Here is a 14,714-nt window from a genome sequence, read left to right on the forward strand (position 1 = left end):
GTCCAGAAATATATGGATGAGAAAAATTATTGCCATTTACTAAAACAGACACTTGTACAATTATGCCGGAGGTATTTATTAACAATTTTATGTTTTTCTTTTTAATTTCTAAAAGTTGTAATTTACTGAATCATGCTTGAGACAGTCACACCATAGGACAATTTTGAGATTTGGCAAAAAAAATTTAAAAAATCTAATAACACTGCAGCTTTTATAACAACAGGTCCATGTAGGGCAAAGAAATGTTTAATGATTTACTGCATTTTAAATAAGGACAATATTCATTATATTCATTTTTATCCTGTGGGACAGTGAAAATGCAAATGTATTTGAAATACATTTATTTCATGTTAAGTATACCACAAAAACATTTACATATTTAAAAGTCTGCTAAATTGGAACAACAACTTTTGTGCTTAATGCACTTTGATTGTGACGTAGTGGTGCTGAAAATATATTAAGAATATTAAGATAATATTAAGAAATGTGCATTGTGCACAAGTAGTACTCCAAATAAAGTTTAATTATAATTTTTATATCAGGGAGTCTCAATCAATATGTCAGTAAATATGTTAATAGATTTAAACTATGCTCAATATGAAATACATTTATTTTAAATATATTACCTTTTTTACTGGGGAAAGCTTTTTTTCATGTTAAAAATGGTAGATATGTTTTGACAGATGTTATAGTCCCACCAGGTAATATAACAATGTGCATCAACACACTAGACACACACAAAACAAGATTAAACAGCGATTATAGCTGTCAAACATACACACATTCTGCATGAAAGCAGTAACAAAAAATGCAGCTCTGACTGTGCTGCCTCAGCCTCTAATATCTGAGGCAGTATATACAGTGGAGATCAAACTTAAAGAACAATCTATAAATACTGTTAATCTTCATTACTCAAAATCTGAAGGAATATTAGCTGTAGGTACACCACTGTTCTACCAACTTGTTTGACAAAATAACAATAATAATAAGGCATTTCAACAAAAACCTTCATTTTGTGGAAAACACAGTGATTAAAATTAGAGAACTGAGCAGTAACCATGCACTGTAGCATGAAAGAGGATTACAACTACATTTTTGGAGGGTTACAGCTGTCAGAAATTAGTAGTCATTTTAAATGACTTCAGCACATCCGTGGCCGCAGGATATCACTAGTTTCTCACAGTGCTATGGTGATTTTGGTCCACTCTTCTTCTAGTCTCTTCCAAAGTTCAGTAACTGTAGCTTGTTTCTTAGTCATAACTTTGTCACCAAGGATTTTCCAGAGATTTTCATTTGGGTTTAGATCAGGACTCTGGCCTGGCCATTTCATGATTTCGATGTTTTCAGCTTCAAGGAACTATTTACCTGTTTTGCAGCGTGATGGGATCATTGTCCTGCATGAAAATAGCAGGCTGATTGGGAGATGCTTGCAGGGAAGAAACTGCATGTTGCTGAAGGAGGTTCTGATAAGCATTTGTATTGACTCTGCCATGTATCTGTATAAGAGACCAAACTCCTGCTGCAGAAAACATCCCCCAAACCATGACACTTCCTCCTCCACGTTTCACTGACTTCTTTACGCTCTCGGGGTTCAGTCTTTCCTCAGTATAATGATGAATATAATGTCTCCCATCAGACCCAAATAAATTAAACTTGTTCTCATCACTAAAGTGAACTTTGGAGCAGTTCTCCTCTCTCCACACAACATGCTCCTCAGCAAAGGTGAGGCGAGCCTTTTGATTCTTTCTGCTGATGAGAGGCTTGGTCATTACTTTCAATCCGAATTCTCTTAAATGTCCCAAAACAAATCTCTACCCCTTTCAGCACTGAAGTGGCAAGCAATTCCAGCTGCAGTGTTGAACCGATTCCCCATTGAGAGTCTCTGCATTAACCTGTCCTCTCATGCATTTGTTATACTGTACGTGGACGACCAGCCTTTTGGGGGACTTGAATTGGTGTCATTGTAAAGCTGCAATATTCTAGAAATCACAGATTTGGAACGACCAACTTCTATTGCTATGAATGAAAGGTTCATCCCTTTGGCCTTCATCTGGACCGCCTCCTGTCACAGGGTTTCAGTCACCTTAGAGCGGCCCGCCATCTTGCAATTTCAGTGAAAAGTAGAGAAATGATTCCAGTTAAATAGAGTTGGTCATATAATTAAGGAAACTGGCACCAGGTGCCAGAGGAGTTATTTTTTATGAAATATGCTTAAAAACTGCCCTTCTACTGCTGTTTAAATAACTTCAAATAGGACTAAGCAATGACCTTGAAATGTTGTCTAGTTTTGATTTCCACTGTGTGTGTGTGTGTGTGCGTGTGTGTGTGTGTGTGTGTGTGAGACACACACACACACACACACACACACACACACACACAGTCCTCTCTCACTCCTATCCATGAATTATTTATATTAGTTTGTCCTGTTTAATGAGTTTGATTCAACAGAAAACAGACTGTAACAAATAATTTTGAAGATGTCAAAACATTGTGATCACACTTTCACCATCAGTCTCCATAGTAACATGAGGTTTTTCTCCTCGTAGATATTTCTGTTTTTCTATGCATTTCACATCTCTGTCTTCAAGCTGTTTCAGAGGCACCTATAATGACATCATTCTTCCACATCCTCTCCAAACATCATTCCTTTTGCTCCTTGTTTTCATTATATCTCATTCTGTCATATGATCATTTGACTTTTTTTTTCTATTCCTCTATTCTAAGCCTCTTTTCTGATTCGACCAGTTTACCCCCACTATCTCTCTCTGTCTGTTGAGCAGTAATCTTAACAGACAGTACTAGTAATGGTGGTGAGCGCAGTGAGCTCTGGGATTACTGGGCTTCTCTTATGCAAACACATTTCAGGATTCAAGAAAATGCTGAGCATTAGGAGTTTACGTAACAAACAAGTCATGTATGCATGCATGCATAACATACTGACATAGACAAACATGATGACAGTGTAATACGTCATTATATTCAGCCCTTATATAATACACATACACATGTGGATTATGATCCATTTACATCTGCAGTAAGAGAAGGACACAGCTGCATTTAAGGTAACCTTTTGTGGTGTTTTTGGGAAAAATAAATGTAAATAATATAGAGCTTATTTATGAAGAATTTCGATGCATCTTGATCTTGATATTTGTTCATTATATTGTTTGATGTTTTTGAATCATGCATCTGTAACATGCAGATTAAAGAAAATTCAGAGGGAAAAATCGAAGTAGAATAATAATAAAAAGCAGGTCAGCCATTTGCAGCCACAGAAACTTGTTATGTCTGGTTCTGTTTAAGAAGCTGGATTTGATCTCTCTGACTGTATTTCTCTCTCACTCTTGCTCTCCCACTGTCACTTACACACTCATGCGTTTATTCGTCCCTCTGTATGGTTTAATCATTCAGGATCTGGTGACTGACAGTGAGAAAGGTTTGTTCTTGCTCTGAATCGAAGGACAGGAGGAAAGAAGTGTTGGCTGACATAAGCACCATAAAGCAGAATAAAACTGTTGAGGACTGCCCTTCCTCCACTCCTGCCTGTGGACAGAGGAGCTGAGAACAGGTGAGGGAATATTTGTGTTAGAAACTTCAGTTACAGTGCTCTAAACTGCAAAATAAGAATTAGGTTTCTTCTTACACAACTGTACACATTTATAGTATAAATATTTAGGCACAGGCTTACTGTAGTATTATCTTACTACATATTTCAATTAATTAATTCTGTTAGTGACACTTTACAAAAAGGTTTAATTTGTTAACGTGAACTAAAAATGAACAATCATTTTACAAGATTTATTATGTTAACATCTTAATTTAATCATTTACTAATACATTTTTAAAATTAAAAGTTGTATTTGTTAACATTAGTTAATGCACTGCGAACAAACAATGAACAAATTTATTTTTAATAGCTAACACTGACACAGATTAAGATTAAATGTTGTAAAAACATATTGCTCACTGCTTGTTCATGTTAGTTAATACATTAATGTTAACAAATGTGGCCTTTTTGTAAAGTGTTACTAGCTTTTATATTAAAATATTTATAACTAATATTACAATATTTTAAATATTATTTTGAATGTATTCTTTTTAAGTATGTATATTATATATATTTGTTATATATTTGGTCTCAGAAGAATATATTGGATTATAAACCCTTTCATAATTAATAACAAAATAACTGAAATGCATTTGATGGCATGTTGAGAAATGTTGGTGTTATATTCAGTAGTTGCAGAGTTTAGTTTAAGTAATGTTAATTTTGTCACAATACACATCACAGTATGTTAAATCTTTGAACATTTTTAGAGACACACAGAAGACACGGAGAAAAAGCTGTCAGATATGAGTCTGGGGCCGGCGTGCATTTTCCTGAGAGGAGCTAAAAACATTGTAAGTCTCTTGGATTTTATCTAGTCTTATCTTATCTCGTAGACTTATCTAGTCTACATTACAAAATCCCACAATTCCAAGCTCTAGTTATTGATTTTTACCTGCAGTTTTTTTTTTACACACTAAACTGTTGCTGAACTCATCCAAAAACAATCAGCTAATACTCATCTAGAGTTATAAATATCTGAACTGGTCTATAGCAGAAGAATGACCTCTCTTTATGCTAGTGGATATATTTACATTTACATTTAGTCATTTAGCAGACGCTTTTATCCAAAGCGACTTACAAATGAGGACAATAAAAGCAGTCAAAACTAACAAAAGAGCAACAATATATAAGTGCAAGTGACAAGTCTCGGTTAGCCTAACGCAGTACACATAGCAAGGTGTATATATATATATATATATATATATATATATATAATTTAAAAAAACGGTTAGCCTAACGCAGGACACATATGAAGGTGTATATATATATATATATATATATATATATATATAATTAAAAAAAAGAAGATATCAAGATATAAGAGATTAATGAGAAAATATAATGATATTTATCTGATAGAATGATTTTAAAAGATATCGACAACAGATTGTTGCTTACATAAACTTTATATACAGGTTATGCTCAGTTCTACTGAATACAAAAAAAAAAAAAAGTGTAAAACTGATGCACATATACAAAGGAACCCTAACTGTAGCTGTTTTACAGGAGCGTCCGCTCGCCGATGAGGAGATAGACGGTAAGCTGTTTGTTTTACTGTGTTTACCTTGAAATAAAATACAAATTAAATTACATTACTGTATTTAAAATCAACAATTAAAACAGATATAATATTTACTTTTAACAGAGCAACTGATCATTTATTGTAAATTAAATGATTATTTATTTCGTAAATATTCACCTACACTTTTCTGGTTAATTTACATAACCAGATTAACCTTACAGAATAAGATGCAAACCAGATGTGAAATGCCAGCTGCCAATGCAATTCACTGAAATCAACGATCAGAAACTGAGTGTACCACTGAAACTGCATCTATTTTCTCATCTTTTTTATGATTTGTTGACAAAAAATTACATTATCATTAATTAAAGTGATAAAACAAATCACCTCGAGCCGCATGAACTCCACCAGCTTGATTTGAGAATGTTAGAATTTTCCAAATTTTGTAGGCTACCATCTGTACAAATAGTCACATGATCAAAGTCCCAGACTTACTTATTTGATTAGTGACCTAGATATAGTGAAGAATCTAAAAACAATTTTAGTGTACGCCATCAAAATTTCAGCTTGCATTTTTTTTTTAATAAAAATATATATTTTTAGCTTCAAATGAAAAACAAATCCCAGATTTTTAATGTATTTGTACAGTTTGTCATTTAGAAACCTGGTAATTGAATGTTCTTGTATGTGTTGCAGAGCTGCGCGAGGCGTTCGCTGAGTTTGATAAGGATAAGGACGGTCTGATCAGTTGCAAAGATCTGGGCAACCTGATGAGGACCATGGGCTACATGCCCACTGAGATGGAACTGATTGAACTTAGCCAGAACATCAACATGAACCGTAAGACATCTTATGTCTCTCTCACATATGTGCTTGCAGCTGTTTTGTGATTTGATGCTCCAGTCAATGGATCCTCCATTCTGGGATCTTTTTTCCTAACCTTGATTCTCTATCTGCCAGTTGGAGGAAGTGTAGATTTCGAGGATTTTGTTGACCTCATGGCCCCAAAGCTGCTGGCAGAAACGGCTGGAATGATCGGACTAAAAGAGTTAGATGCTTTTAGAGAGGTAAGAAAATGTTCCTTTTTCTTTCAATTTCAAAAAAAAAAATCAAATAAAAAGCATAGCTTAGTGTAATGTAATTTTCTGTAGTCTGATATGGATGGTGACGGCACTATCACCATCGAAGAACTGAAGCATGCAATGCTAAAACTGCTTGGTGAAAATACGAACAGGAAGGAAATAGAAGCCGTGGTCCGAGAAGCAGACAACAATGGAGATGGGACCGTTGATTTTGAGGGTAAAATAGATTCATATTTAATCAAATAATTTTGTCGTCATCATTTACTCACCCTCATTTTGTTCCAAACCTGTATGAGTGTCTTTCTTTTGTTGAACACAGAAGACGACAGGTAGCTACCAGCAAAAGTTTGGTTCCCAGTCTGTTCTAGTTTAGCACTGCCACACATCTGTAATACAAACAGATCTAAAGTACCTTATGTGCTAATGCACGGAAAGGGATCTTTAGACACCATCCTGCTAGACTGACCTCATTCAGTAATTACCGAAACTGAACATTCTTTAATATAATAATGTCGGTGTTTTAGTAATTAAACAAACAAGACTGTAAGGGATCCTACACCTGCGCTGCTTCATTCACAGTTGGGCCGGAGGAAACAGCGGGTCATGGCTGTGTAGTGACCATTTTAGCTCAAACATGCTCTCATGTGTCTCACAGGAACCTCCAATGACACAGATCAATGAGAGGTCGAGAACATGCTCATTCTGAACCCTAACACTAGAAAAAGAACGTGTTTTCAATTTGCCACTCAGTGTTTTTGTATTTTTGTTTTGATAAAAAAATTATGTTTATTTAATTTAAATAAATACAAAATTACATGAGATATTAAGCATTTTTAATGAAGTGTATATTTTGTTTTTACCATAGTAGTATTGTTTATTTTTGACAGAATAATTCTTAAAAAAAGAAATAACATATCTGCTAATGGCATAACAACAATCTACTCAATTCAAGATATATTCTCTGAAAACAAGTGAAATTTTTTCATATTAAGTGTTTTACAAAAATGTACACGTTTCCACATATTTTGGCCGGGTCTCTCTTGGAAAAGAGATTTTAATCTCATTGGTTTACCCAAATGAATAAAGGTCACATAAAATAATATTGATAATAATTCATCTAAAATGTAATCATGATGCTGGCCGTTGGGGATTGAGAACCAAAGATCTCAATAATGCATTTTAGGCAGTCACTGTTGCTATTAAACATCTGATGGACTGGATATTTAGACATAATCTCACAGTATATCAACTTTGGTCTTTTTTTTATCTCTCTCCTTTAGAGTTTGTCAAAATGATGTCTAAAAATTGAGACATTGAAGAAGGCCTGAAAATCCCTCCAAAGAAGAAAATATCTGCATCAGAGACAGCCAACAAAATCACTGGCGACAGTACTATGTATATGGGAACATTATTTTATACCATTTTGTTTGTGTATTTTTATCTTACTCTTTGAGTGCCACTTTGTTTTGCTTTACTGTTACATGACCTCAAACACTGAATCCTCCTTAAACTCTGTAAATGATCGTTTTGTCATATGTCAGTATTATGTAACAATATTTCAGTGTATGTCTGATACATATGTTCAGAATTGGATTGTGTCTTTCATTGGACATGCATTCTTGAACTTGGTATAAAACCAAGTTAAAGACTCTCTCGGACTGTCATTAATTTTGCATTAGTATGTGTGTATGACCTGATATTGCTGTAATTTGATCATCTAGGCTTTAGTTAAGCTCATCAGTGAAAATGACAAATGTCATCAGGGGACAGGGCCAAATATCCTCTCTCTAATGCTGTAGTGCATCAGTGCGTGTCTGTACATACTCACATATAGACATTTTAAATAGAAAACACATTAGATGGGTAAATATTATGAAAGAAATAGTCTGCAATAATCTGCCTGTCATTTTCCCATGCAAGTTCAATCAACATTTACATGAATTCATGTAGCGGCAACTTTTTACCAAAGCTACTTACAAATAAGAGTAATACAAACAGATGTGTGATTAATTAAAAAAAAAAGGTAACACTTTAATTTAGGCACCAATTCTCACTATTAACTAGTTGTTTATTAGCATGCCTATTATTAAAATATTGGCTGTTTATTAGTGCTTATAAAGCACATATTCTGCATGACCATATTCTACATCCCTAATCCTATCCAATACATAAACTTAACAACTATACCTTACTAACTATTAATAAGCAGCAAATTAGTTTTTTGAAGCAAAAGTCGTAGTTAATGGTTTGTTAATAGCAAGAACTGGACCTTACAATAAATGAAAACCAAAAATAAAACCAAGAAAAAATTATATCAGTAATGCTACTATGAACATTTTCAATGTAATTACTTTCAGAAATATTTAATTACAGGGTGGTTGTCAAGAATTGTAATATATTGTGTGTGTATATATTTACAGTATATATATATATATATATATATATATGATTTTTCTGTACATTTATGCCATATCACCCTTACATAGTCACCACTGATAAGCGACTGCTTAATATAATGTAGAAACTTTAATTTTCTGTGAAACTGCTTTGCAACAATTTGTATCATGAAAAGTGCTATACAAATAAACGAGAATTGAATTGAATACACACACACACACACACACGCACACACACACATATATATATCTATACAGTATATGTGTGTGTGTGTGTGTGTGTATAAAAATATATAGGCTATATGTATATGAATGGATGCTATTTAATAAATTACAAATTTATTATAAATTATTATAATTTTTTTTTTTAATAAAATTATTTTATTTTAATATACTTTTTTATTATTTGAAGATAATTTACCCAAAAACTTCTTTATTTTTTTAATTCTTATGTGGAACACACACAAAATACATTTTTGAAATATCTTATGAGAATAATGACCTGTGAGAGATGATCCATCAGTTTGATACAAAGTGTAAAGTTTCAAATAAAAAGTGAAACATCTGTTTAAGTGGACTGCTACACAAAAGAACATTCTGCATTAGACCAATAATCTCAACACTGACACAGATTATTGGCGCTTGTACATTGCACTATGGCCTGAAAATGGCATTAAAGGTAGAGACCTCTGGGAAATAATATATAATAATAAATATAATCAAATCCTGCAGTCCACTAATCCCTTTAACCTCGTCAGCTGATCACACATTTCCACAAACTCCACAGCAAATCTGCTCAGCTCACGCTTCTCTACCTGATCTGCTAAGCCTGTGCTGCTGTTAAAACATCTGCTCCATGATGAACCTCTGTGCAGTCAGCATGCTAAGTATCTTAACTATCCAAAACCTTGCACTCTTTAAATACAGCAAACAACAAATATCTTCTGAACTGAAATTAAATTAATCTATTGTTCCTGATTTAGGCAGGCAGATAAACCTCTGTGCCAGATGTGCTGAAAGACCTTGCTAAGCCATTAATTACATCCGGTCTGTCACCGATCTGTTTCTCTTGAAGTGCAACTGAGAGAAATGCATACACATGCACAGACTTACACATCATTACATCATAACCAGTGCATTTGTTCCAGTAAATCATATAGCTTAGAATGCTTATTTGCTCTGATGTGATTATTTAAATGTTTATGAACAAGGTATTTAGGATTATGTATGGGAGTGGTATCCATGGAGTCATAAAGATTACAGCCTTAATGTTATCATCTGACATAAAATAAATTAGAAATATTCTGCACTATTTCTAGGTCACTAATCAAATAAGCATAATAAATCTATCTATATTATGTAGTAAATAAATCTATTAAACTGCAAAATAATGCATACAATTTAAAAAATTGCAAATAAAGGCATTTTAACTAGTAGACTTTTGGAACTCATTCTACTTTTTATTTTTTATTTATCTTTGTTTTATATTTTAATATCGTTTTTTTGTGGGTCTACAGAGAAAATTGTGCTTCAGGTTGTTTAAAAAAAGGTAACACTTTATTTTAAGGACCAATTCTCACTATTAACTAGCATGCAAATTACTAGCATATTGGCTGTTTATAGTAATTATAAAGCACACATTAATGCCTTATTCTGCATGACCATATTTTAGATTCTTAAATCCTGCCCCATACCTAAACTTACACTAACTATTAAGATACAGCAAATTAGGAGTATATTGAGGCAAGTCATTCTTCTTCTTGACAAATTTGACATTTGTAGTCATTAAATCTAAACTTTTGTCAACTTGAGCTTTTTTTTAGACCATATTAAAGGATTATTCATACAAATATAACATTTCACCCTTATTAATATTTCCTATCAAATCAAATAAAGGAAGCCAAACCCCAAATATTTTTATCATTGCATAGTCTAAAATATTTTCATTTAGGAAACACCAGGACTTAAAACAATAGCATGTATGACTTCAGAGTAAGTCACTGCATGGAAGCCATATCAAATACGTCTAAAATGAATAAGTGGGTCCTATGATAACAGATGATAAACATTAGGTCGCCCTGGCTGGAGCAGACATGGAGTCAGAGCATGTCTGGGGGAATCCGTAAAGATAAATTACATAATGCTGACCTGTTTTCTTATTTATTTATTTTTATTATTTAATCCCACTGCATAGACATTTTTCCCTCTGACGCTACATAATCTCACATTTATCCATCACGCTCTCCTTCTGTCTTCCACTCATTGTGTGCATTTAATCCAGTATTGAAGTATTTAAAGCAGGATGTTTTCTGTACTTAAACTGATTAAAATTTTTATGATATAACAGGTTTTGTGTTCTGCCCAGTCTCTTCACCTGTTGAAATCACAGCATGTGCACTCTAAACAAAAATGTGCTAAATAGCACTAAAAGTGGTTCACTGCATGGCTTGTGCACTGCATGGGGAATTTTAAGTGCTATGCTATATAGCACATATCTTTCAAGGTGTTATGCAGAACCATAAGAGGAACCTCATTCTCCTCCTTAGATTTCAGGTATGTAACTCCATTCTCATATGTTTGCTATGAATGGGACTTTACTAATGGACCCTTTTCACAAGACTGTGATGACGTGTTTCAATGGTCATCGTAAATCCTCAAAAGTTTTTTATATTTTGATTTTTTTTAATGTATGTACATTTATAACACTATACTTTGTGTTATATCACCTTTGCATCAAATAAAAAAAATAAATAAAAAAAAACTAGTTAACGCTAATGCGAGGGTGTTTCTAATGCAGCGTCTATGGGAGGGATGGTAAATTTCTTAATGAAATAAACAAGCACACGCACACCATAGGAGGTGCAGGTCAGAAGACACCAAAATTGCGTAGAGAGGACATACAACCGCACACTCACTTGCCTCACTGCCTTACCTTGACAAAAGCTTTTAGCCGAAACCTTGGTAAAATAAAGAAGCTTATTTGCAAGTGAGTGTGCGGTTGTATGTCCTCTCTACGCAAAAAAGGGACAGTAAATTTGACATCGTTCTCTCTTCTGACTGCCGTTATCAGTCTCCCAATTTTTTCCTTTGATTGAAAGTCGTGAAAACACTATCGTGGAGTTTTTTTTCTTTTGCTATTTGAGCAAATGGGAATGCAAAAAATATTTTTGTGGTACTCTCCTATTCACTGCTCTTCAAGTTAACCCAACAATGATGACTTCCGCGAGATGGTCCTCACTGCAGAACACAAGATCCAGGGGGCGTGGTTGGATCCAGATTCAACTCCTCCCACTTTACATATACCTAAACCCGTCTCCACCCCCTGATCCCTAAACCCACCCATCTCCAACCCCTAGATGTGGATCCAACCACGCCCCCTGGATCTTATGTTCTGCAGTGAGGGGCTACTGACTTCCGCTGCTGAGAAACACGAAAATGTGAAAAAGGTCTATGGCAAAAGCTGTTTTGAATCACTTTTATGCTTTTCTGAGGTCAAAAAAATCTTGCGTGGGGGCGCTGGAATATTTCCTTATACGGGGGCCTTGGGGGCAAAAAGGTTGAGAACCATGTTATCTTCAGAAAATACACATACATATTAAACTAAGTGAGAGAGTTAGAGAACCTTTAAAGAACTATACAGCGGCTTCACGGGTTCTTATGGCAGTTGTGATGGCACCTCAAAGAACCGCTGAAGAACCACTTTTGTGTGTGTGTGTGGGAAGACTTGAGTCACAATTTGATAATAAATATAGTTTTGTTTCTAAAAAAAAAAAAAAAAATGGGGGGGGTGCATCTCTCCATTCTTACTGAATATAAAATACATCAAATGACAAATTCTCTCACTACTTATTACCAATTTTTCCAATGCTGGAACTTTTACCAAGATGAAGAACTGTGATTACCTTCTAAAATATCATTCGTTTTTTTATTTAATATTGAAAGTTGAAAAATGTTTTTTTTCCCAAAAAAAAAAAAAAAAAAAAAAGAATTAAGCTTTACAACTGTTTTTTAACATTCATAATAATAAGAAATATTTCTTGAGCGCCAAATCAGCATATTAGAATGATTTCTGAAGGATTACGTGACATTAAAGACTGGAGTAATGATGCTGAAATTTCAGCTTTGCCATCGCAGCAGAATAATAGTCCTCCACTGTTGCAGTTGTATGGATTCTTAATGCATTTATTGCAATTACATTTCATATTTTTTCATCAAACAGACTAATGAATAGCTAGACACAACTCGTACAGCGGTTCTTAAAGTGATAGGGGGTCCGCGAAATAAATTGCTATAGCCTACTGTATTTTCGGACTGTAAAGTTTCTTTTTTGATCATGATACATTAGCCTACTGTGATTTATTCCAAAGTGACTTATATGATGAATTTAACGTCTAAATAAAGCCTTTTAAAAGACAAGTATTCCCTGTGGTTCATATTTGTGGCATGAGCCAGAAAGATGCTCAAGGAGACCGAGACGCGCTAAAGCAGAGCATTCTGTTGTTATTTTTCAAATGCATGACATTTTGAACGTAACGTTACACAAATAAAAATATACATTTTACCATATGACTATAACAGAGTATTAAGTTATTTCCCCTCAATGGGGAAAAATCCAAGTGAACATCAATCAGTACTCGATATTAATTTAAACTGCATATTTAAACTGCTTTAAATATGACTGCTGCTTATTTCCTGTGCACTTCAATACTGGTCTGCACTTGACTAGTCGCGTCTGTCTGCTTATTGAGTTTATTCAACCCATCGCAATTTATTGGAACTGTGTGAACTAGAGTGACTACTAGCATTCTGAAGGTATTCTGTGGGTTTGGTGAGAAACAAACAGAAATGGCAAGTTATTATATTTTATGAAAATCTATCTTGCATTGCAGTCCTGTGTGCCAGTGCGAGTGTCACGCCGTGCACAAGTGCATATCCTTTTGAGATATCAATTATAATCAATTATAATGAAACACAAGACTACATTATAAAACTCATACAAAAACAGTAGCCTATTTAATATCTGTTGTTCTCCGGTTGTCAGTCAGAATAACAGTTCTTGCGTGAACATTATAGGCCTATCTATATACAAGCCAATTTATTATTATTTCCTTTTTGTCTTAGTGTTTAAAATATTTATTTTGAAACAAATTAATTAATTTCTTAATTAAACAAACAGACTTACTGGGTGAGCAGGGTAGGCTATGACAGCTGTCATATCATACCCTGCCATGCCCATTTCCTTTTTGTCTTAGTGTTTAAAATATTTATTTTGAAATGAATTAATTAATTACTTAATTATACAAACAAACAAACAAACAGACTTACTGGGTGAGCAGGGTAGGCTAAGACAGCTGTCATATCATACCCTGCCATGCCCAGCTGATGCAAAGAATAGAATTTATAACTACACAGAAAAAAGCCCTGTCTTGACCTCGCCCCTGTATGAGTTGTGTCAAGCTATTCATTAGCCTGTTTGTTTGATGAAAAAAGATTAAATGTAGTTGCAATAAATGCGTTAAGAATCCGTACAACTGCAGCAGCAGAGGACTATTATTCTGCTGTGTGATACTGCAAAAGAACTGATGACTGCACGGTTTGATCTTCGGCTGACCAATCAGCAGAAAGGGGCGTTTAATTCCCGCCCACATGTAGAAATCGAATATTCAAGCTGTTTATTCATTTTTCTACCCCTGAACTAAAAATTAAAAATTTAAGCTGAATTCTCGTTTTTTATTCTTTGGAAAAAAATGAAAAAGGAGCTGTCTTTTTCATTTTTCTACTTTCAATATTAAATCAGAAAAGGAATGAACGAATGATACACGGATTTAAAATCAATCCTAAACCCCACTAGTGATATGTGACTCCTTAATATAAAACACTTGATTTCCTTTTGCCTAGCCTGAATTGCATTAACATTACATCCATTAATAACATTACATCCATTAATAACATTAACAAACATTAATGCTAAATCCCTGACCGCTCCCGTTTTGATTCCTCAACTCTTTCTCTACCTAGACCTCTTCTGCTTTCACCCTTTACATTAACAAACATGATTACATTTTACTAAATAAGTATTGCCGTAGTTTGTCATTCAGCTTACC

At 34.0% G+C, this 14,714-nt stretch overlaps 1 protein-coding gene across 2 annotated transcripts; it reads left to right on the forward strand.

Moving 5' to 3' along the window:
• The first annotated feature begins 3,029 nt into the window (after window positions 1-3,029).
• On the forward strand, window positions 3,030-7,799 carry LOC107661251 (calcium-binding protein 5-like). Of its 2 annotated transcripts, XM_016450758.1 has the most exons (8): window positions 3,030-3,062; window positions 3,412-3,568; window positions 4,318-4,401; window positions 5,117-5,147; window positions 5,829-5,972; window positions 6,093-6,199; window positions 6,284-6,431; window positions 7,495-7,799. In XM_016450758.1, exons 3-8 carry the CDS (start codon window positions 4,354-4,356, stop codon window positions 7,521-7,523), a joined length of 507 nt encoding a protein of 168 aa, XP_016306244.1. In that variant the 5' UTR covers window positions 3,030-3,062; window positions 3,412-3,568; window positions 4,318-4,353; the 3' UTR covers window positions 7,524-7,799. The 2 variants fall into 2 exon arrangements, with proteins under 2 accessions (XP_016306244.1, XP_016306238.1); XM_016450752.1 differs by lacking the exon at window positions 3,030-3,062 and having other exon boundaries at window positions 3,359-3,568.
• The last annotated feature ends 6,915 nt before the right edge of the window (window positions 7,800-14,714 follow it).

Source organism: Sinocyclocheilus anshuiensis, unplaced genomic scaffold (assembly GCF_001515605.1).
Source record: "Sinocyclocheilus anshuiensis isolate Anshui unplaced genomic scaffold, SAMN03320099.WGS_v1.1 scaffold2630, whole genome shotgun sequence".
Taxonomy (NCBI): Eukaryota; Metazoa; Chordata; class Actinopteri; order Cypriniformes; family Cyprinidae; genus Sinocyclocheilus; species Sinocyclocheilus anshuiensis.